The sequence below is a fragment of the Drosophila melanogaster genome, chromosome X (assembly GCF_000001215.4).
Source record: "Drosophila melanogaster chromosome X".
Classification (NCBI taxonomy): domain Eukaryota; kingdom Metazoa; phylum Arthropoda; class Insecta; order Diptera; family Drosophilidae; genus Drosophila; species Drosophila melanogaster.
The window spans coordinates 19,175,191-19,196,055 of NC_004354.4; the positions used below are offsets into that span (position 1 = coordinate 19,175,191).

Below are 20,865 nucleotides of genomic sequence, written 5' to 3' on the forward strand. Positions count from 1 at the left end.
AGTCAGCTGGGAAATGGCGATAGCCGCCAAATGGAAAATGCTTGATGCAAAATGCGAAATGGAAATTCAATGGAAATGAAGTGCTCAAATGGCAGCTGCAGTCAGCCATTGGCATTGGACATAATAGGTAGAGATAAGTAGATACGAACGTACGCACATGCACATGCAACCGAGCTAAGCTGCGACTAAAATCGCCCTTGAAACGCTGACAAACCGCTCGAAATGGTTTTTCACTTTTATTGTTTTTTCTCGCTGCACTTTGGCGAGCGTATTTAGTTGTTAGTTAGTTTGAATTGCAACGGGGACCAGTCGGTCTGGCTATGCCATAAAAACTAATTATTTATACATATGGCCTATCAAAGTAATCGCAATAGAGAGCCAATAAAAAACTGGAATCCAACGAATTTCCATTAGCATCAGTTCCAAAGGGTTAATTAAAAAGTAACTCCAAGTATGACTTAACTGAAAGTGATCAAAACGACCCTTAATTAAAAGTGGAAAATTAAAAAAATATATTTTGTAAGTTTAATTGTTCAGAAATAAGATATAAGATATATATATTTGAATATTTATTATATCTCTTATTTGAATTTAAGTCAACGAACGAACAAAAATGCAAGCTACATTTTTTCAAATTTTAATACGAGTATATTTATAGTAGATATGTGTACATATAAACATACATGATGAAAATATAATTACAACATTATTATTGTCTTTTAATTATATTTTTCTATTTTATGTACAATGCATACATTTATCCAAATCGCAACTTTTATGTTGTAAGGTAATTATTTTCAATAAATGTCATAAAGCAAACTTGTATTGTGTGAAAAGTGCATGTTATTATATAACTAATAGATTTTAATCAAACTTTTAAGAAAGTTCCTTCGTCTACAAAGCAAAGAGCATTCAGCTGGAAGTTCAATTCGCAATTCGTTTTCCAGTTGTCATCCAAGCGAATTCAACCAGCTTTCGTGGTGGACAGTCTGACGAGCTCTGCTGCGCCTACACTTGAGTTCGCGGAGTCTAGAGTTTGGAGTCTTGGATCTTGGTTGTGGGTCTTGTTGACGCAGTCTGGTGATTCTAGTGCACAAGCGTTTTAAGTTCAATGCAAACTCGATGGGTGACCAAATTGGGAGGAGGCAACGCATCGAGTTGGCCATAAGCAATCCAACCGGACTGGGCAACCAAAAGCGAGGAGTTGACGCCGTTCAGAGTCACAGTCATAGTCCAATAATCATCAAATGTAAGGCGAGCGTAATTAAAAGCCAATCGTTCCAAGGTTATCCGCACACACACAACCCCATAATAATCCGCCTGCCAGCCACATTAATAATGAATTGGTATCTTTGATTAGTCGCGGGCTTCCAAAAATCGTCAAGAACCGCCGAAAGTGCTTAACTTAGTTTTGATTAATAATAAATCTGAAAGGGAAACTTCTCTTTGATCGGCTGACAGGTTCAAGCCAACTGGGAATTATAATTGGTTAGCGCTTGACTTTGATGGCTTTAAAGCTGCAATTGACATAAAAGATACGTTTTGCGAATGGCGGTTTAGAAAGGCAATAATAATAATTAACCATTCGCGTTTGTGTACATAATAAATTGATTTAATATTGTATGAATGTATTTAATGCTTCTATGATTTATGTATATGTAGTGGCTATGCTGTTGCACCTACTAACTTTGTCAAGTTCTGTTACTTTTGATGTTTATTTTATTAGTTACTAACCTGGAAGTACACCGTATCTATCATCGATGGCTTTATCCCTGACAGAAACCCATCAAAAACTCTTATCCTATTCACTTCCTCTTACATTTCGTTTACTTAGCAAAGGAATTAATCGACATTTAGATGTTTACAATATAGAATTATGTACAAAACATAAGATAAGCGCTACACACGGTGATGGAAACAGAAGGTCAGGGAAGGGGCAGAGGATCGGGCCGCGGATTAGGATTGGCAAGGTCCAAAATGCTATGCCAGAGAGTCTTTAATGCAAAGTATAAAAAAATTCAATTACATCTAGTTGTGAGCCACGCGAGGAGATGCCGCAGCAGGAGGACAGAGCGGGAGCCGGGTTTCCGACTAACTGATCTCGTACTGATATGCATCGTCCGAGTCCTCGCCGCTGGATAAGTCCCGCTTACGGCGACGCTGCTCCCGCTTGCTGAGCTTCTTGGCGGCTGGCGCCACTTCCGGTTCTGGCGGCGCAAGGGGCTCCTCCTCGGGGAGCTCTTCCTCGATGGCGGCCGCATCCTCGTCCGGCTCGTTGGCCTCCTCCTCGGCCCGCTTCTGCGTCTTGACCAGCTCGCAGAGATACTTGTAGCGCACCAGGCACTCCTCCTTGGTCTTCTCCGGCACACTGTTGGCGATCTTCTGCCAACGGTCTCCGCCGGCCGTCTTCCGGTACTTGACTATCGCCGCCTCCAGGGCGCGCTGCTGCTCTTGCGTCCAGTTGGTCTCCGGAATTAGCATGCTCTTCTCGGCTGAAGCTCCTGCATTTGCGGCTGCCTTCTTCACTTTTTCCTTACGCTGCGCCTGCTGGGACTCCTGGACGAGAGCCTCGGCCACGCTGTCAGTTTGGCCGGGAATGCGGTAGCCATTCTCCTTCATCTTGGCCGCCATAAAGGTCACCTCCTGAACGCTGCGGTTCATCGACTCGGCGATAGTGTTCCAGCGGCTGCCAGCTCCGCCAGGATACTTTTTTACCAAGCGAATCAGCTCGGTAAGATCCTCGTCAGTCCAGAAGCCGCCGCTCACCGTGCTCTAAAAGTAAAAGCATGAAATTAGTAGGGTTTCGAATTTACTAGGGAACAGGAAACACTATACTGTCGGCTTTATACCTTCTGGGAAGCTGGACGAACTGCATCGTCATCTGTCAATTCGCGAGTCTGAATCTGCGAATAGCCGCGCAATTCTTCCTCGGTCTTCTCTGGAGCCTTGCTGTTCTGCTTGCGCTTCCGCAGATTCTCCTTGTGCTCCTTGCGAAGGCGCGCCTGCTCCTCGGCCTCCCGTTCCAGTTCCTCCTGACGACGGACGGCCTCCAGTTCCCTGTGGATGCAAATTGGGATGAATCAATTAGTTTCTTACTTCTTACTTTTGGATACCGTTCCCACACGATTTTTGTTAGCTTGTTAGCTATTCTACGCTAATCGAATTTTAGTACCTTATCTGTGGTCATATCAAGAATGCTCAGTTTCATTTGATTATCGTGCGACACAAAGACTGACAATATTCCTTCTTTGGAACCTATCTAATGGTGCAAGTCATCTTAAGGTGCACTCATGAGCACCTTTTTTGGAAAGCATAAAATGTGTTTGCATGGTGACATATCGTTTTCTTTCTTTGTTTCTTAATTGAATTGCCTATATTTAGAAGAATTGTTCTAGCTTGTGAATATAAAATGCTAACTAAAGGCTATGACCAAAATTTCAACTGAGAAATGAGAAACTAACCAACTTTTAATATTAAATGATATCACTCTGCATGCAATGAACATACAGAAACCACAGCGAATTAACGATAAGAGTGGCAATGTAAGTTATCAAAACCTGATGCAATACAAAACTAGAATTATATTCTTTTGTTGCTCTATATACTAAGATATTGAAGACTAAAGTAAGAGAGGTCTGCCAAAACTCCGAGCACAAGGTCGCAAAATAATAATCCTTCCGCTGCCAGGACCTCTCGATATAGAAACTTAATGAAATAGCAAAATCCTACAACTCCAAAATGACTACAATGGAACAAGGCGCTATAATAACGTAAAAACGTAAGGTAAGCAATAGAACCCTGCCACTTACTGCCTGCGCTTCTCCAGGGCGAGTTCCTTTAGCTCGTTGGCCTTGCTGAATCCGTTCTTGATGGTGCGCGGCAGGTTCCACAGGGCCAAGGGGATCTGGATGGGCAGGGTGTTGAGTAGCGAGGGCATCGGTATCTCGCTAAGGATCACGTCCATGTCGATGTTCTTGTTCTTCTTCTGCAGCTTCTTCAGCTTGGTGCCAAAGACCTGTTCGGCGGTGTACTTCTTCTCGAGGTAGGCCGCCCAGGCGAATAGATACTGGCCCACGGTGGTTATCAGGAAGAGGATAAAGGCGCCCTCATAGAGCCCGATCTTGCGCATACGTCGGTAATAGTAGAGGGCAGACTTCCAGTTGGGCATGCCCTCCTTCAGTACCCGGTCGTACTTCTCTCGGCGCGACGGATCTTTGAGAACCTCGTAGATGGAAACGAGGTTGCGGAACTGGATGTTGGCATCCTCGGCCGGATTCTTGTCCGGATGCAGGACAATGGACAGGGTGCGGAAGGCGCGCTTCACCTCGGCGCCCGTTGCCGTTTGGTTGATGCCCATGAACTCGTAGAAGTTGCGGTTTACCTCCTCGACCAAGTCAAAGATCTCCAGTTCCTCCGAGTGCCAGGCGCTGGCGCCAGTGGCGCAGAGCAGCAGGAGGCCGGCCAGCGTCAGCTCCGGTCGCATCATCATCGTGGTCCGAGTTCCGAATCCAGGTCAGGTCCAAATCGGAGTAAAATCCAAATTTAATGCGCCAGACCCACGCACGCACCACAAATACACACACACGCAAGCAAACACGGATAGGCTCAGCTGGAAAGTGGCAACGTCAGCAGACTGGTCGCTGGTGCGACAGCGTTGCCACCACTCGGTAAAGTTTGTGTAGACAAAAAGATATTTGCAACGTTTCTATTATTTATTTTTACGAATTTCTGTTTTTTTGTTCAAAAATAATTTACTGCACTAATTCTGTAACCATATATATGTAATCAAATTTTACAAATTTTTTTTTCCAACTAACGACACACAGTAGGTCAAACAGATTTCGTTTGTTTGCTCATTAAAATTTGCTCATAACATTTGTCAAGTTCTTCCTGAAAACAATAAAACAAATTCTCTTTCTATACCGAATTTTGTTTTAACTTGATACACGTTTTTCACCTGTTTCAAACCAAAACGCCCAACACTGTCGACTGTTATCGATAAGCTCTCGATGGTGCATCACTTGTGCAACTAAATGAATAGAAGCGACGCGACGTTTCACTCTTATAAGAATAAGAAATCAGACGACAATGAAGCTGCTCTATATGCTGTGGCTGCTGAGCATCTTGGTCCTGGTCTCAGGCCAGCAGAAGCAGACAGCTAACTCCGCCACCAAGGACGCCCCAGTGGTGGCCAATGCGACGAACGTGCTGCAGGCCAAAGTTATTCCAGGATCGAAATTGGAATCTGGATCTCCGGGAGCTGCCAGCCAGCTGGTGCCGGGTAAGGATGCAGCTGTGTTGCAACAGGACAAGAACTTAAACAAAACGGCCACAGCAGAAAATGCAGGTAAAGCCAAAAATCTCACAAACACCGATACAGGAGTGCCCACCATTCCTTTGGTCACTTCCAAGCCGGCTGTGGAGCAAAAGGCGGCCAAGGAGGCGACCAATACGACCTCCACTACAACTTCTTCCACCACGACCACCACCACCACGGCAAAGCCAGCTGCAGGATCAGCCATAGTCACCGAGGGCCAGTCCATGAAGGATGTCACCAAGCCGAGCAACTCGTCCACCAACGGCGCGGCAATATCCCCGACCAACAGCACCCACACCGCCACAGCCACCACCAAAACTGTCAATTCAACCATCATCGCAACCACGCCAAAGCCGAAGAAGCCCCCAGTGGTATTGAGCACTGATATACACCAGGAGGGGGAGGATATGGCGGAGCTGGAAAAGAGTCAGGATAAGCCAGGTACAAAGGGCGCTCCCACCCAGCCATTGGCCACACCACCAGAGCCATTGGTGCAGGGGCTTACTGGAAGTAATCTTGCCGATCACGGAGAGAACGGGTATGTGGTACCCATTGTTACCGTGCTGCTGACCGTTCCGCTGGCCATCGGCGTGGTGACCATCATGTACCGCCGCTTCCGCGACATGTGGAGCACCAGGCACTACCGTCGCATGGACTTCCTGGTGGACGGCATGTACAACGACTGACGAAGACGCGGACGACAGGCTGGCGGCAAGGGCGGCCACTTCACCGGGTGCTCCAACGCCTCCTCCGGCGCACTCGGATGATTATTAGTTGTTTAAGTTATACACGACTGGACGTGCTTGCATTCAATGCAAGATCGCCGGATCGAAAGCAGAGTGAGAGTAGCGGAGAGCAGAGGAGGCGGTGGGAAAACGAAACGAAACTATGATATTGCTCAGTCAATTAGAGGAGGAGGAGAAAGGGATTCGCTTTGCAGCGTGGCTAGGATACCCTTCCGAGCGGCCAAATTGAATTTAAAGCCAACTGATTTTCAACACTAAATTCGAGTGGACTCTTAAGTTTAAGCATTTGGATTATTGTCAAGCATTTGTTAGCAATCAAAAATTGATACCGGCACTTATATGTACCCTATATATACATATATCTACTTAGGCTGCTGCTGTACATCGAAGGCTGCGGACTCTCAACCATCAACCATCAACATCAACATCAGCGCAATTAGCAATCACTTGATGCATCCACAATCTAGCCGTAATGTGCCTTACGAACCAGCTCTATATACACCTTTACACATGATATTCTCCATCGCCGGGTCTTCGAGGTGATTTCTTCGCATTTACTTTACGCAACCAAGCAGCAGCACTCACTCAAAAAAAAAAACCAGCAGAAACCAAAAACACAAGCAATCGGCCTGAAACAAGCAAATTTATTGCATACCATGTGTATATACATAAATATGAATATATATATATATATATATACATATTTCTTATTGTTATTAATTTAACAACTACAATAAAGCAACAAGGCTAAAAAAAAAAAGATATATTTGGAAATGAAGTTTATTTATTAAGAGCCTCGGGCACTACTTGTGCCTCTATGATATCGTTTTTCCTCGTTTTAAAACAAAACTAATTGCTTATTCTGTAAAATGCAAACAACCGCAGTCTTGAATGTCACGCTAATTACTTGGTTTTGAATAATTCATTGAAATGTTAGCAATCAATTAAAAGGAAATTAGATAAAAACAGATATATATATGTGATATTTTAAATAACAAATAATACAGGATTGTAGTTAGTCGAATAGAACCCAAATTCAATTAATTCCTTAATAATTTTTTTCCAAACTCATTTTGGTAGTGTAAATCATGATTTATGCTTGCCAGCCCCGTTCAAATTCAAATATCATGCACTAAATCTTCTGGTTAACCCATTAATGTCTTCATTTATGCTTTATGGTTGGGAACACGCAATCGACTCCAGTGGCCAGATTTCCCTGGAGATTCGAGGCTACCAATTGATGTGCGTCCGGAGCTGTGACCTTTGGTGATAATAGATCACCAGCGCCTGTTCCTCGCGTCTTGATTTAGACAAATGGGGAACGAGGAACTGCCTCCATGCAGCCACCAACCCACCCACCTACAAATGGGCAACCTCCAACCAAGCTATGAAATAATGGAAGACAAGCGAGGAACTGCCGAATGCTCTCGATGAAGTGGTTTATAAATGATCTCCATCTGCGAAGTTGTTCGTGGATCGTTTCAATAATTTAAACAAAAAGAACTAAACTGCCAACAAAACGATCCATTCCGCGTGCGTGTTAGTGTGTGCCGGGAAATTCGGAAAAGCGGGAAAATCGTTCGGCCACGAAAATGTGTGAAATGAGCCGAACGATTGCCGCTGCCAGCGTTTTCACCTCTGTCTAGGATACAGTTTATGATACCCAATAAAGTGTAGGACCCAGAGGGTATAATGCATTTATGAAACATTCGTTAACCAATTTGGTAATATATCAAAGATTTGAGAAGTTTTAGCAGCAATTAATTAAAAATATAAAAACGTTAGGGAATTATTCATATTAAATATTCAAATAATTTATTGATCAATGCAACATAATAATTAGTTAATAATTAAACTTTTATTTTAAATAATAATTGGTGCTTCGTTTTGAGTATGCCATTGTGAATTGAATGTTCTTGTTAAAAGAAAAATTAAGATTATAGATTATTTTTGTTATACGATTTTGGTATATATTCAGAATATATGAAAGGAAACTTCAAAGAGATTGATTCCAATTCGAATTTCCACTTTGCATGAAATATGAAAATGCAAAATTAGAGTGCACTTTTACATGGTATCTAGCAGTCGGGACACCGATTGGTATGTGGAATAGTTTTATACTTCCTGTCTTCGCCTCTGCGTTTGGCTTTGTGTTCGTTCTTGGCGTGCTCATTTCAAAACGTGCGCTGGACGCGTGCAGTTCTCCAGTTCGACCAGTTAACGTCTGATACCCGTGGAGTGGAAATCGCATCCCTCCCATCCAATACGATCCGAGAACGTGTCCTGCTGCAATGCATCCTGCCTCGCCGCATCAGCACCGCGCCCGCCTGCATGTCGGATCGCCAGGATCGGGTGGCATACAGGCCTCCTCCTCCACGGAGACCTTCCCACTCACTCCGCAGCACCAGTCCTCGCAGCACGCCGTTCACATCCCGCCGCCCCCCTCCCTGCCCTACCAGGGACTCAAGACCTGTAAGCATGGCGAAAAAAAGGGTTAAGAATCTAATGATATGATATGATATGATATGGGATATTCCATTTAACATTGATCGCGGATTAACTTTTTAAAAAATCATTCATTCATATCAGGTCTAAAAATATGATCAGTGGTATGTTCAATTGTGTTGCGCCTTGTTAAAAACGAACTAAAAGTGATATACCCAAATAAACAATGGTATAATTAATGTTCATCGAAACCGAAAAACAAACAGCGAGGTATTCGGAAAATATACAATACTTGAGCACTTTTATTCGAAAGTTTTTATGACCTTAATCAAGATATGCAAAAGAAATAATATTTACGTAACGAGTTACTCTAAATAAACGGACTAAGTTTAATTGTTTCAATAGCAGTATTATAAACATCTAATTCAACTTTAGACATTCTAGTAATTTTACTACAAGGTATATACATATATATTAATCGTCCGACAAGTTTTAATGATATATATGAACTATATACATCTGCTGGAAAGGCTGAATGAAACAATTGTGAGAATCTTACTATTGATTACTTTTAATTCATTCATTCAATTAACATTCTATTGCCAAAACATTTGCGTCTTTTTGTCTTGTTTAGCTAAACAATAAAGTACTTGTAGCCTGATTAAAAAGTGAATGAAATAATGATCGCAGATGGCCCAGTCGTGTGTGTGTGGCAAGACTTCCTTGATATCTGGACCGGATTTCCAGATGCATATAACCAAATAATTCGCTCGGCGATTTGTTTAGCTCATAAAACTACACGCACATTGACTGCCAGATACAAATAGTTTTTCACATTTTCCCACCGCACCCACACACATGACCTCACCCCACAGAACTCTAGTGCTCCAGAATAATTCATAATGCATAATTCATAAATCGGCCAAATGTGCGATTAATGCGATACGAAACCATAATCAAGGCGCGAGGTGAGTCAGTGAATCACCAGAGTGAATCAAGTGAATCGTATCCATGCATCGATCGATCGTCGCGACCACCTATGAAGTATGCAATATAAACTGTGCGCCGACATATGAAAATAAATAGAGATGATCGGTGCGGACCGGATCGGATCAGATCGGATATATGTATATGGTACGGATCGAAACTCGAGAGATAAACAGAGCGCCGGAATGGGCAACAGCCAGGCACGGGCGCAAACATGGCCAGTTGTGGAGATGTGGAAATCAGTGATCATATTCAATGTCTGGTCCATAGCCATAAACAAAAAAATGCCCAGCCATGTTGTACATAGTTAGTCGAGCATAAAAAGCAAAGGCAGCCCCGTTGCTGGGTATTTATGGAACTCCTGGGCATTTGTACTAGATCAAAAGCAATTTGTACAAGTTAATTGCCCCAAAAACAAAAACAAAAAAAAATACAGTACCAATCGTGGAATATGCTGGCGCAATTGAAACAATCAGGTCGATCACCGAAATCACCGAAGCCACTTTTCATTGTAAACAAACAAACAGCGGCCATTTCGAAAGGATCATAAAATAGGTAATTGGAAAACACATTATTGGGTCAGTCACTGCTCGCTTTCCCTACGGAAAATCTACGGAAAATCTCAACGATTTGCCAAATCCAACTGAAACATGTATCTTTTATCTGTTTGGCCAGCAGTTGTAAAGATACATCCATACTCGTACTTAGTATTGGGATCAGTTTTCATTTGATGGAGTGTATTCAGAAAGTTATAATATACTCGTATGTTTTTAAGCTAAAGTTAAATGCAAAAATGGTGTCCATTTTCATAACCAATGATATTAATTGCATATCTATTGTTTAAGCTTTAATAATAAATATTAAATTAAGTCCAAAATATTACAAAATGTTGTGAGAATTGATTGTCCTAAGCAAAAGTTTAAAAACAATCATACCAGCTAATCATCATCATAACCAATCATACCACTTTACATACTGCATACGATGATCTTCAAATCTTGCAGCTGAAAACGATGACATGGGCTGCGTGGAGATCCTGGCCACGGTGGTGTCCGTGCTGATCATGGTGCTAACCTTTCCCATCTCGGTGTTCATCTGCTTCAAGGTGGTCTCCGAGTACGAGCGAGCGGTGATCTTCCGGATGGGGCGACTGCGCAGCGGCGGAGCCCGTGGTCCCGGGGTCTTCTTTGTGCTGCCCTGCGTGGACGACTACTATCCGGTGGATCTGCGCACCGTCTCCTTTGACGTGCCGCCGCAGGAGGTGCTCTCCAAGGACTCGGTTACTGTGACGGTAGATGCGGTTGTCTACTACCGCATCAGCGATCCCCTCAAGGCGGTCATCCAGGTGTACAATTACAGCCATTCGACGAGTCTCCTGGCGGCCACCACGCTGCGCAATGTGCTCGGCACCAGGAATCTGTCCGAGCTGCTGACCGAACGCGAGACCATCTCGCACACCATGCAGATGTCCCTGGACGAGGCCACCGATCCCTGGGGCGTTAAGGTGGAGCGCGTGGAGATGTGAGTAGCCAACTGCCGAAAGTCGTGATGTGATCATGACATGATCCACTCTATCCATGATCCGCTTGCAGCAAGGACGTATCCTTGCCAACTGCCCTCCAGCGGGCGATGGCCGCCGAGGCGGAGGCAGCGAGGGAGGCGCGGGCCAAGGTCATTGCCGCCGAGGGCGAGATGAAGTCGTCGAGGGCTCTGCGCGAGGCTTCCGAGATCATCTCGGCCAGTCCATCCGCCCTGCAGGTGAGTCATCTTCTTCCATCTGAATCCAACCATCGGACATTTGGAACTGGCCCAAATGGTTTCATTCGTTCCATCTTCTTCTCTACTTAGTTGCGATACTTGCAAACACTGAGCAGCATTTCAACCGAGAAGAATTCGACCATCATCTTCCCGCTGCCCATGGAGCTGCTCACGCCCTTCCTGAATACCCAAGCACACTCGCAGCAGCTGCAACTGCAACACCAGCAGCAGCTGCAACAGCAACAGCAGCAGCATCAGCACCAACAACAACAACATCCTGCGGCTCCTGGCACGCCACTCCATCGACACCCGCACCAACACCACCAGTGACGCTCGATGTCGGTGCTGCAACCATATCTGGAGGCACTGCATCGCTGCGAGCTGCAGCGTCAGCAGAAGCAACAGCGAAGCGGAGCGGCTGCAGCGGGAGCGGCGGATGACGATGACGACATCGTGGGTTTCTTGCTCTAGTGGAACGGCGGCAGCAGCGACAGAAAGCGGAACTGTCCGGAAAATCCGGAAAATGAGTCACCAATGAATTCGAATGAAAGTGCCATGGAATTCCCTAGATTCTGGAGAGATTCAAACATGGTTCGGACTTAAAAATAAATTTTTTTTTTTTAGAATTTATTCTAATATGTCGAATTTAGTATGCAATAGTAACTGAGGCTTTTCCAAGGCTTTTCCTTCTTCATTCACAGTCGTTTTAAGTAGAGACGTTATATTTAAAATAACCAATATTATTTGTTTGTATCTTAAGAATTAATAACAATAGCTAACTACAAACCAGGGTAAAAGCTAACCATTTAAATAAACCAAATGATTCAGAAAACACATTTTTTTTTTCAGTTCTTCCCCCTTTTTCGAAACAACAAAATTTACATTTATATATGATATATATATATGTATGTACATATTTGCTCTTCGCTTATCTAAATAACTCAGATTTGCATGCCACTTCAGCGAGTGTGGCAGATAAGCTCTTCAGTGCTAATGTGACCGCCAGATCAGAATTGAGTCACCATCGGGTGGCTCCAGCCAATGACCCGTGACCCCAAAGCAGAACTGCGTCTCAATGCTCCAGCTGAGATAACCGATTGATTAAAGTGCTAAACGCACTTGGGCCAGATAGAGCTTACTCGGCTTTCATTGATCGTCGGTCGGAATAATCTGAAAGTGTACGCCTCCAGTTGGCAATTCTTTCGGCGCAGTGCAGTGAATCATCCGTGGTGACCCATGGCTCTCGACTTACAGAGCGGCTCTTGGTGTTTCCCCGGTCGTAGATACACTACACTGAACGAAAATTTACGAGCCGATGCATTTACATTCCATTCCATTACATTCTCTTATATGGCATGTGCTCAATTGCTGTGGAGGATGTACGGACTAGAGATCGCCTCTTTCAGTGGCGGCACACTTGGTTCGTGGTGTTTCAGTGCAGTGCTTCTTTTCTCTCACTGTTGAATCGCATTTAAGCCGCTCGGCAGCTCAGCGTAGCGATAATGCCAATGCGATACTTCGTATCTGAGAGAACCAGTGCGCTCTTATCACGTGAGAACGCTTTTGGGCATTCAGTTTGGCTTTTGCGGCGCTGACCGCTGGCGACAGTTTCGAATCCATAGCCGATCGGAGAGCAACGAACGTAGGCCAGAACGGAGCAGAGAAACAGCAATGGAGCCGCACCAGGATTCGCCCGTGTACGCCAACTACGAAGATATGCGCAACTCTGGGCCGGCCAGCTCCACGGCGTACATGGTCAACATGGGCGCCGCCGGCATGGCACCCGAGCCGGCACTTCGAGTGCCCGGCACCACGCAGCAGTATCGTGGATTCAAAACTTGTAAGCGGGCGGAAACGGTGTATACTATAGATGCAGCAAGATGATGACCCATCCCGGCCAATATTAGGAGAATTATTATTGTTAAAAAAAAACAAGTCTTTGCTTACTGTCAAGCGCTAATCACTTTAGATCGATTGAGATACGATTTCTTGGAATCGCTGGTTCAGATAAGATTGCAACAGCATTTTGATCGCGTGAAAAGTTTGTTTTTGGCTCAAAGCATTCTACAATATTTCAGACATGCAAAACCGCTTGATTCGGTTAATAGTATTCACTAGATAGGAGTTCTAAAAATACAAACTATCTCTCGCTTTATCAAAGTAGTACTAGTAGCAATTTGATTTCCATCGTAATCCCACATAATCGTCAATTGCTACAACATTCTAATTGTATTGGCGCATATATATTACACCTGTCTATATTTTTAATCGTAGGAATTTTTATTGGACTCCAAGATAAGCGGGCTGATTGGTGTTTATCCGTGTTTTCTTTTTTTTGATTGTGATGGCTATTGCTTTTCACAGCTTTCTCTTTTTCAAGTTGTTACATAGTCCATCATAGTCCTGTTTTACTTAATAATAAGTTGGTCTCTTCGGAATCCGGACAAAGAAGGTACTTCATCTTGGCCATCGAATTGAAGTGGACTTATCTACGTTTCTCTTGCGGCACAATTATTGTACACATATGCCTGAAATATGGCCATTTTGTAGATGAATATTTCATATTCATATTCCTAACATCCCATTGCAGCGGAGAACGAGCCCAAGGGCTGCATGGAATGGGTGGTCACCCTGTTCTCCGTGCTGATCTTCATCATCACATCGCCCATCGCCATCTTCATATGCTTCAAGGTGGTGGCGGAGTACGAGCGGGCGATCATCTTCCGGCTGGGCAGACTGAGCGGCGGAGCTCGTGGTCCCGGCATGTTCTTCATCCTGCCGTGCATCGATGAGTACCGCAAGGTGGACCTGCGCACGGTTACCTTCAATGTGCCGCAGCAGGAGATGCTGACGAAGGATTCCGTGACGGTCACTGTGGACGCCGTTGTCTACTATCGCATCAGTGATCCCCTTTATGCGGTCATCCAGGTCGAGGACTACAGCATGTCCACTCGCCTCCTGGCGGCCACCACGCTCCGAAATATCGTCGGCACTCGCAACCTGTCCGAACTGCTAACCGAGCGCGAAACCCTGGCCCACAATATGCAGGCCACGTTGGACGAGGCCACCGAGCCGTGGGGCGTCATGGTGGAGCGCGTTGAGATGTAAGTAGCCATTTAGTAGGCATTTGACATCCATCAGATCAGATCAGTATTTCTTAACATCTGTACGTTGTATGCACTTCACCCGCTGACAGCAAGGATGTCTCCCTGCCCGTTTCCATGCAGCGTGCCATGGCCGCCGAAGCGGAGGCAGCTCGTGATGCTCGTGCCAAGGTGATCGCCGCCGAGGGTGAGAAGAAGTCCGCCACAGCGCTCAAGGAGGCATCCGATGTCATTTCCGCCAGTCCATCGGCCTTGCAGGTGGGTGTTGTCCTAGTAAAAGCTGAAATCAATCGTTGAGCACGGATTACCAGCCATTCGAATTTTTCTGTCATCACAGCTGCGCTACTTGCAAACCCTGAGCAGCATCTCCGCCGAGAAGAACTCCACCATTATCTTTCCTCTGCCCATGGAGCTGCTTACTCCGTATCTGGCCAAATATGCCCACTTGATGGGCCCGCCACCGGAACTTAAGCAATCGCCAGAAAAGTCAGATAACATAGTTTTAGACGCACTGGACGCTTGGCCGAAAACCAACCTATGATTTGAATCTAGGGCGTTGCCAGAGTTTGAAAATATTAATGTCTTATTCATTTTTTTTTTTTTTTTAATAAATGCAATTCGCACTAGCTGGCAGCTTCAGCAATCGGAAACTTGCCGCCATTTTTCATTTAACGATTGCACGTGAATTCATTTGGTTTACTTTTGCAAGAGAACTTTATTGCTAAACGATGGCGGACAAAGAAAACAGCCCCAACAACAAGAACACAGGTGGTTTCCCCGCGGAGGAGGAAAAGCAGAAGGAGAACGATCAGCAGAAGGAGAACGATCAGCAGAAGGAGAACGATCAGCAGGAGGAAGTGCAGGAAGAGCCGACAAAGGATGAATCCAAGGAGGCCGGTTCGACGCCGCCTCCAAAGCACATGGGAGTTCACAATTCGGCTCGGGCAGAGCTGGCTCGGCTGCTCGTCGAGTTGTTGGTACAACAGGCAGAACTGGATGCAACCAACGGTGGCAGCGTGTCAGGGAATCTCGATGGCGGCAATTCCAATGAGTCCCAACCGTTGAACGTGCCGCCTACGGATGCGCTCCTGGTCCGCGGCAAAGCAATTGAGAATGTTATGTACAGCTATATGCTTGGTGACACGGTCTACTTCATTGTCACCTGGAAGGGATCCAAGTGGGGGGAAGCCGTGCCTGTTCAGGAGATCAAACATGTGCACCCCAAGCTACTCATTGACTACATTAAGAGCCTGAAGCTACAGGACTGAAAAAACCTCCGAAGCCCGAGGATTTATAATATAACTGGAGCAGATCTCCAAATTGACTTTATCCATTATCATTATCCATCCATGAAGAAAATGTTAAAAGATCTTGAATCAACTCACAGTATTTAAGTTAAATTACTTTATTTTTTTTTTCGTTTTTGTCTTGTAACAATAAGTTTGCTTCAAAATAAAATTATCCTTTTTATTGTTTGTAAGTAATTCAAATTATTTTGTAAAGAATGTTTCGAAATAACGAATTGTTAAGGCACAAACACATTTGTTTCTCAAAATCAAGGTACAGGGTATGTTCAAATTGGTGTTCAGATTATTCCAATCTGAACACCAATTGGGTTGATTCCTAAAATATCATCCACTTGGTATGACTTGAATTAGATTGGATCACTAATAGTCAAATGGAATCATAACCATGTTGTGGACACAGGAGGTCAAATAAAAAGATGACCATAGAGAATGTTTAATGGCAATTGGATTCATAATGTTTCCTTTCGATTCATCCAGTGAATAACCAGACGCTCAATTGTATTAATTACAGCGAAAACCAGTCGGCTTTTTTAAAGACAATTAAATCCCGATCGATACATTTGGTATGAGAATTGCAACTGCAATGCTCAGATTTTAACAAAGTAAATGATTTGCCGACAGCGAAATGGATTGAAGAGCCACCTGGATGGCCAAAACCATATGTTCATTTAGCAGCGATAAGTATAGATGCCCTATAACCAATTAAAAGTAGCAAGTGTGGGCAAAACAGTAGAAGTAGTTGGAGTTACCTGTATTACTGATGATGAAGAAGTGAACTCCTCCTCCTTTATGGAAGTACACATTCCATTTTCGGTACACTCAAATGCTTAATTGGAAGTATAGAAAACATGTAAAAGTTTCAAATGCCAACTAGAGAGAATGCTATAGTCAAGTTCCCCGACTATCAGATACCCTTTACTCAGCTAGTGTGAATGCGAACGCGAAATTTCTGAATTTTTCTGGTATATCGATAGATATTGGGGAATAAAAATTGTTCAAAAGTGTGGGCGTGGCAGTTATGGCCGCTTTAGGGCGTTAGACTGGGTGTGGCAAAAAAAAAATTGTAAATCGATAGAAATTTACACGACTAATAAAATTATTAAAAAATATCCAAAAAAAATTTCAAAAATGTGGGCGCGGCAGGTTTGGGCGGTTTTAGGGCGTTAGAGTGGGCGTGCCAAAGTTTTTTTTAAATCGATAGAAACTTACACGACTTATAAAATAATTTAAAAATATTTCAAAAATGTGGGCGTGGCAGTTTTGGGCGTTCGAGTGGACGTAGCAAAACGTTGTTTGCAAGTCGATAGAAATTAATGAAGACTAATCAAAATGTGAAAAAATATCAACACATTTATTAAAAGTGTGGTCGTGGCAGTTTTGTGCGGTTTGTGGGCGTTAGAGTGGGCGTGATAGCCTTCTAGCATTTATAGTACCTAAGATCTCGACGTTCATACGGACAGACGGACATGGCCAGAACAACTCGGCTATTGATCCAGATCTAGAATATATGTATATCTTCTGTCTGTTACATACTTTTCAACGAATCTAGGGTATAAAAAATATAAAACCCTCGGTATAACCAGTACGATCACAAATTCATTAACAATATTCAAATATTTATAAGCAACTACAGTTTTTCCCGGCATTTACAACATATAAATGTTTGCCGGATCTACGTCCAATGATTGTGTTGCTATTTGGGCGATGTTCTTTTGAAAACTTGAATCTCCAGCCACGATGAGGACACGCTGTCCGGGAATCGCGGGATTGAGGTGGGTGGCCAGTTCGGTGGCATCTAATCGGGACACCTTTGCCGTCTCCTTGTAGCGTAGATTGTCCCGGAGCTGAGGGCACTGCTGGGCACAGTGGCCCGCCTCCTGGCAAGCGGAGGAGTCACACTGCTGATGCGGCAGGTAGAGGCAGCTCCTGTAGTTCCAGAACTGGGCGAACTCGAGCATCTCCTCGCGGAAGTAGACATGCAGCAGGTCGTGAGCGCACACCAAATGCCACAGGCGACTCATATCCTCCTCGTTGTCCAGCACCTGCCGAACCAGCGGCAGAGTGGGTGCAATAGCAACTCCCTGGGCGATAATATAGATGCACTTGGCCGGCTGCGGTTCGTGTACGTATTGCCCGATGGGACCACGGAATTCCAGCAGATCGTCGGGCTGTACGGCTTGCAGGTGCCGAGACATTGGCCCCTCCGGCTGCAGCTTCACCAGGATACGGAACTCTTTGGCCACAAAGTCGCTCCAATAGGGCGAATACGGACGCAGCAGGGAGCCGACGCGCAGCATCACATGGTGGCCGGGCGGGATGTCAAGCACCGTGTCCACCGCTCCATCGCCGTCCCCCTCCTCTGCTGCATGAGCAAAGTGCAGGAGCAGCAACTGTCCATTGGGTCCCAGCGCTTCCCGCCGCAACAGGCGGAACTTCGTGTAGCTCAGGATCACGTTGCGTTTGCCAGCCAGCAGGACGCGTTTGCTTGGCCGTGGCTTGTTGTCGAGGATGCAGTTGGTGCAGCCATTGCCGCAGCAGTCTGAATCCCGCAGCTGGTCCTCGTTTTCCTTCAAATCTTCCAAATAAGATAACATTTTCCTGTGCCTATCGAGGCTATCGATAGCAGGCTAGCGTAGCCGGAAATCTGGCGAATTGTAGCCAGACATCTGGCTAGTCCTTAGTCAAGCCAATCGCCAGAGCAGGCAAGAGTTATCGATATCGAATCTCGGGACAGAAATGCCAGTCAAAAAAGTGTGTAAATAAAACAAAGAACAGAATATCTACAGGGAAAGGGGTGAAAGATCGGCGCCAGGCGTAGAGTACTAACTGCCCCCGCCCCCCCACTCCATCATAACACACAGCCTTGTTCGGGCGAAGATCGCTTCGTGGAGCGGACGCGGTGCGGCGGGTGCCCACGAGCAACTAGTGTCCAGGTACCAAGTGTCCAGTGACATAGCTCTATGGTGTCCTCAGCAACATGAATCTGGAATCTCTGTTCCGCGACTTCAATCCCTGGTGAGAAGCCTCCGACTGCGGACGACCGGATCACATGGGTTCCCAATCTAAAACATAATCGACCATGTTCCCTTTCAGCAAGTTCATCGTCCACTGCAGCCTGTTCATCTTTGTCACGCTCTTCGCCTTGCGCCTCGACAACTACATTGGTGGGTACTTTTCTGTGGCAGTTCTGGAATACACAACGTCACCCAGAATTAAAATAGCACGGGGATGCAAGAAAATACAATCATATAACAATACAAGCATATACGACCCATACACAAATATGTGTACGGTGCACCATCGCTTCTTCTAGAGAATAGTCCAGATTTATTGTATACAAGGGTTAGCAAGCAGATCATGAGATTGGATATAGCAATATCGAAGAAATCGTCTGACCATAGAGGATCATCCAAATTTGGTCACTTAACGAGGATATTAGTTCTCTCGCTATTTTAAATAACTTATCTAAGCTAAATATTTAGATTTTTAATTACTGAACAAGATTTATTGTAGGGCATTAACCTTATAATTGGCCTAGTAGCCTAGTCTAATCGAATGCCTTATCCCAGATTGGCCCTACTGGGCGATTTTCACACCGCTATGGATATGGAAATGCACCGCCATCCTGGGCGCAATCGTAGGAGCCATTGTGTGGTGTCGGTATCCGCATTATCGTCTCGAGGGCGATGCCTACACGCAGTTCAAAGCGATGCTCATCTCACTGGCCCTGCACCTGATCCTGCTGATGTTTGAGCTGCTGGCCTGCGATAAGCTGACCTCGGACCGTCACTTGTGGGTGCTGGTCTTCATTCCGCTGATCTTCGGCTCGGTGGTTAGTGTGGGCGCCTGTGTCTGGGCCGTCAAGCACGATCGCTCCTTCGAGCTGGAGCTCTTCCTGGCGGTCAACGCGCTTCAGTTTGTTTCACTGCCGCTAAAGCTGGATCGCTTTGTCTACTGGAACTGGGACGTAGTGTTTGTGCCCATGTGGATCGTCATATGCCTGAGCCTGGTCAGCGTATTGTATAACATCATCTTCTGTGGCATCATGATGCGTACGCCGGAGGTCTCGCTGCAGCAGAAGAAGGCGGCATTAAACGCAGCGGTGGGCAACATCTGCACGGTGCTCCCACTGCTCTGCTTTCAGGTGAGACCTCATCTAGTCCCTCCAAAAGATTGTGCATCGCTAACCCATCTATTCCGCCAGGTGGTCATCTGCGACAAGCTGGACGGCGAGCTTAAGTTCCCGTACATCGTGGTCTTCTCACCGCTGCTCGTCTCTATTCTGGCGCTAATAGTTCTTAGCTCCTCGGCAAAGGGCGGCAACATGTGGTGGTTCGGCATCCGCAAGTCTTTCAGCCAGTTCCTGTTGTCCGCGATGCCGTTCCTGCAGGAGTACGGCAACATCAGCTATCACCCGGAAACCCACAGCAATGCTGCACAGTCCATGCCGCTGGACGCAGCGTCCTCCTCGACGAGCATGGCGGCCAGCGAGCAGCTGCACGAGTTCCACAAGCACGACAAGAAGAGCAAGAAGGGGGCCAAGAATGACATTCTCAAGCCGGTGGTTCCGTTCGTCAGCATCGATCTGCCGGACTAGATATAGACGGCCAGTACAGCACAGGAGCAGTACAGGAGCAACAGTAAAACAGCAACATTTACAATAAATCGCAAGAACCGCGTAGACTTAAGGACAGCCTCTTTGCACGCGCACAAGGAGACGCCGCACACCTTTGTTCAGGTGTTTATGTTAGGCATTGTTAAGCATACCCATACCCACTTACACACTCACGTCTCCGTCGTAGCTTTTAGACTTGTACTGAATTTTAATTGTAAGACAAACGCTAACACCGCCCACGAACCATGTCCAACCAACCAACCAACCAACCAAGCACATCGCACCCACCATGCTCCCTTCCACGCATCCGCCTGCATATGATAGCACATATAGCACATACATGCATACAGGACCTGACCACCACACGCTTTTGTCCAGACCCGAATCGGACTCCAACTTGACCACAAATTGAACAGCGCCGCATTCGGAATTTTGACTCGTGTGCTAGTATTATATGTAAAACATCTCTCACACCTTGAGAAGCCCACTTATGTGTAATGACCTACTATAAAGTGTAAATAATTAACAGAGTACGTGAAAACGAGAAATATACTTAAGTGCTTCCATCAAAATGAAAAGACGATGA

The 20,865-nt window shown here is 45.4% G+C and overlaps 7 protein-coding genes across 11 annotated transcripts, besides 2 other annotated features; 5 read left to right on the plus strand and 2 right to left on the minus strand.

Moving 5' to 3' along the window:
* Nucleotides 1-918: 918 nt before the first annotated feature.
* Nucleotides 919-4,640, minus strand: CG7556 (uncharacterized protein). Of its 2 annotated transcripts, none has more exons than NM_001298498.1 (3): nucleotides 3,810-4,640; nucleotides 2,850-3,057; nucleotides 919-2,772 (listed from the first exon to the last, which is right to left on the minus strand). In NM_001298498.1, exons 1-3 carry the CDS (start codon nucleotides 4,487-4,489, stop codon nucleotides 2,092-2,094), a joined length of 1,569 nt encoding a protein of 522 aa, NP_001285427.1. In that variant the 5' UTR covers nucleotides 4,490-4,640; the 3' UTR covers nucleotides 919-2,091. The 2 variants fall into 2 exon arrangements, with proteins under 2 accessions (NP_001285427.1, NP_573354.1); NM_133126.2 differs by having other exon boundaries at nucleotides 1,807-2,772.
* A 342-nt stretch (nucleotides 4,641-4,982) lies between these two features.
* Nucleotides 4,983-6,834, plus strand: CG7453 (uncharacterized protein). Its single transcript, NM_133127.3, has one exon. The coding sequence runs from the start codon at nucleotides 5,089-5,091 to the stop codon at nucleotides 6,001-6,003; it is 915 nt and encodes a 304-aa protein (NP_573355.1). The 5' UTR covers nucleotides 4,983-5,088; the 3' UTR covers nucleotides 6,004-6,834.
* A 1,396-nt stretch (nucleotides 6,835-8,230) lies between these two features.
* CG33253 (uncharacterized protein) lies at nucleotides 8,231-12,088 on the plus strand. 3 transcript variants are annotated; one of them, NM_206789.2, is made up of 4 exons: nucleotides 8,231-8,535; nucleotides 10,500-11,016; nucleotides 11,088-11,253; nucleotides 11,344-12,088. In NM_206789.2, exons 1-4 carry the CDS (start codon nucleotides 8,355-8,357, stop codon nucleotides 11,581-11,583), a joined length of 1,104 nt encoding a protein of 367 aa, NP_996512.1. In that variant the 5' UTR covers nucleotides 8,231-8,354; the 3' UTR covers nucleotides 11,584-12,088. The 3 variants fall into 2 exon arrangements, with proteins under 3 accessions (NP_996512.1, NP_001259699.1, NP_001285428.1); NM_001298499.1 differs by lacking the exon at nucleotides 8,231-8,535 and adding an exon at nucleotides 9,276-10,257.
* A 756-nt stretch (nucleotides 12,089-12,844) lies between these two features.
* On the plus strand, nucleotides 12,845-15,003 carry Mec2. The gene is made up of 4 exons (NM_133129.2): nucleotides 12,845-13,093; nucleotides 13,844-14,357; nucleotides 14,450-14,615; nucleotides 14,695-15,003. The coding sequence occupies exons 1-4, from the start codon at nucleotides 12,925-12,927 to the stop codon at nucleotides 14,896-14,898; spliced, it is 1,053 nt and encodes a 350-aa protein (NP_573357.1). The 5' UTR covers nucleotides 12,845-12,924; the 3' UTR covers nucleotides 14,899-15,003.
* A 20-nt stretch (nucleotides 15,004-15,023) lies between these two features.
* Nucleotides 15,024-15,839, plus strand: HP1D3csd (Heterochromatin Protein 1D3 chromoshadow domain). The gene has a single exon (NM_133130.3). The coding sequence runs from the start codon at nucleotides 15,086-15,088 to the stop codon at nucleotides 15,623-15,625; it is 540 nt and encodes a 179-aa protein (NP_573358.1). The 5' UTR covers nucleotides 15,024-15,085; the 3' UTR covers nucleotides 15,626-15,839.
* A 697-nt stretch (nucleotides 15,840-16,536) lies between these two features.
* Nucleotides 16,537-16,653: a mobile genetic element.
* Nucleotides 16,654-16,980: 327 nt separating this feature from the next.
* Nucleotides 16,981-17,172: a mobile genetic element.
* Nucleotides 17,029-18,258, minus strand: CG7914 (uncharacterized protein; the record flags this gene model as incomplete). The annotated part of the gene is made up of 1 exon (NM_133131.2): nucleotides 17,029-18,258. The coding sequence occupies one exon, from the start codon at nucleotides 18,256-18,258 to the stop codon at nucleotides 17,311-17,313; it is 948 nt and encodes a 315-aa protein (NP_573359.1). The 3' UTR covers nucleotides 17,029-17,310.
* Nucleotides 18,259-18,364: 106 nt separating this feature from the next.
* Nucleotides 18,365-20,847, plus strand: CG14194 (uncharacterized protein). 2 transcript variants are annotated; one of them, NM_133132.2, is made up of 4 exons: nucleotides 18,365-18,679; nucleotides 18,758-18,828; nucleotides 19,234-19,808; nucleotides 19,869-20,847. In NM_133132.2, the coding sequence occupies exons 1-4, from the start codon at nucleotides 18,642-18,644 to the stop codon at nucleotides 20,259-20,261; spliced, it is 1,077 nt and encodes a 358-aa protein (NP_573360.1). In that variant the 5' UTR covers nucleotides 18,365-18,641; the 3' UTR covers nucleotides 20,262-20,847. The 2 variants fall into 2 exon arrangements, with proteins under 2 accessions (NP_573360.1, NP_001259700.1); NM_001272771.1 differs by having other exon boundaries at nucleotides 19,306-19,808.
* The last annotated feature ends 18 nt before the right edge of the window (nucleotides 20,848-20,865 follow it).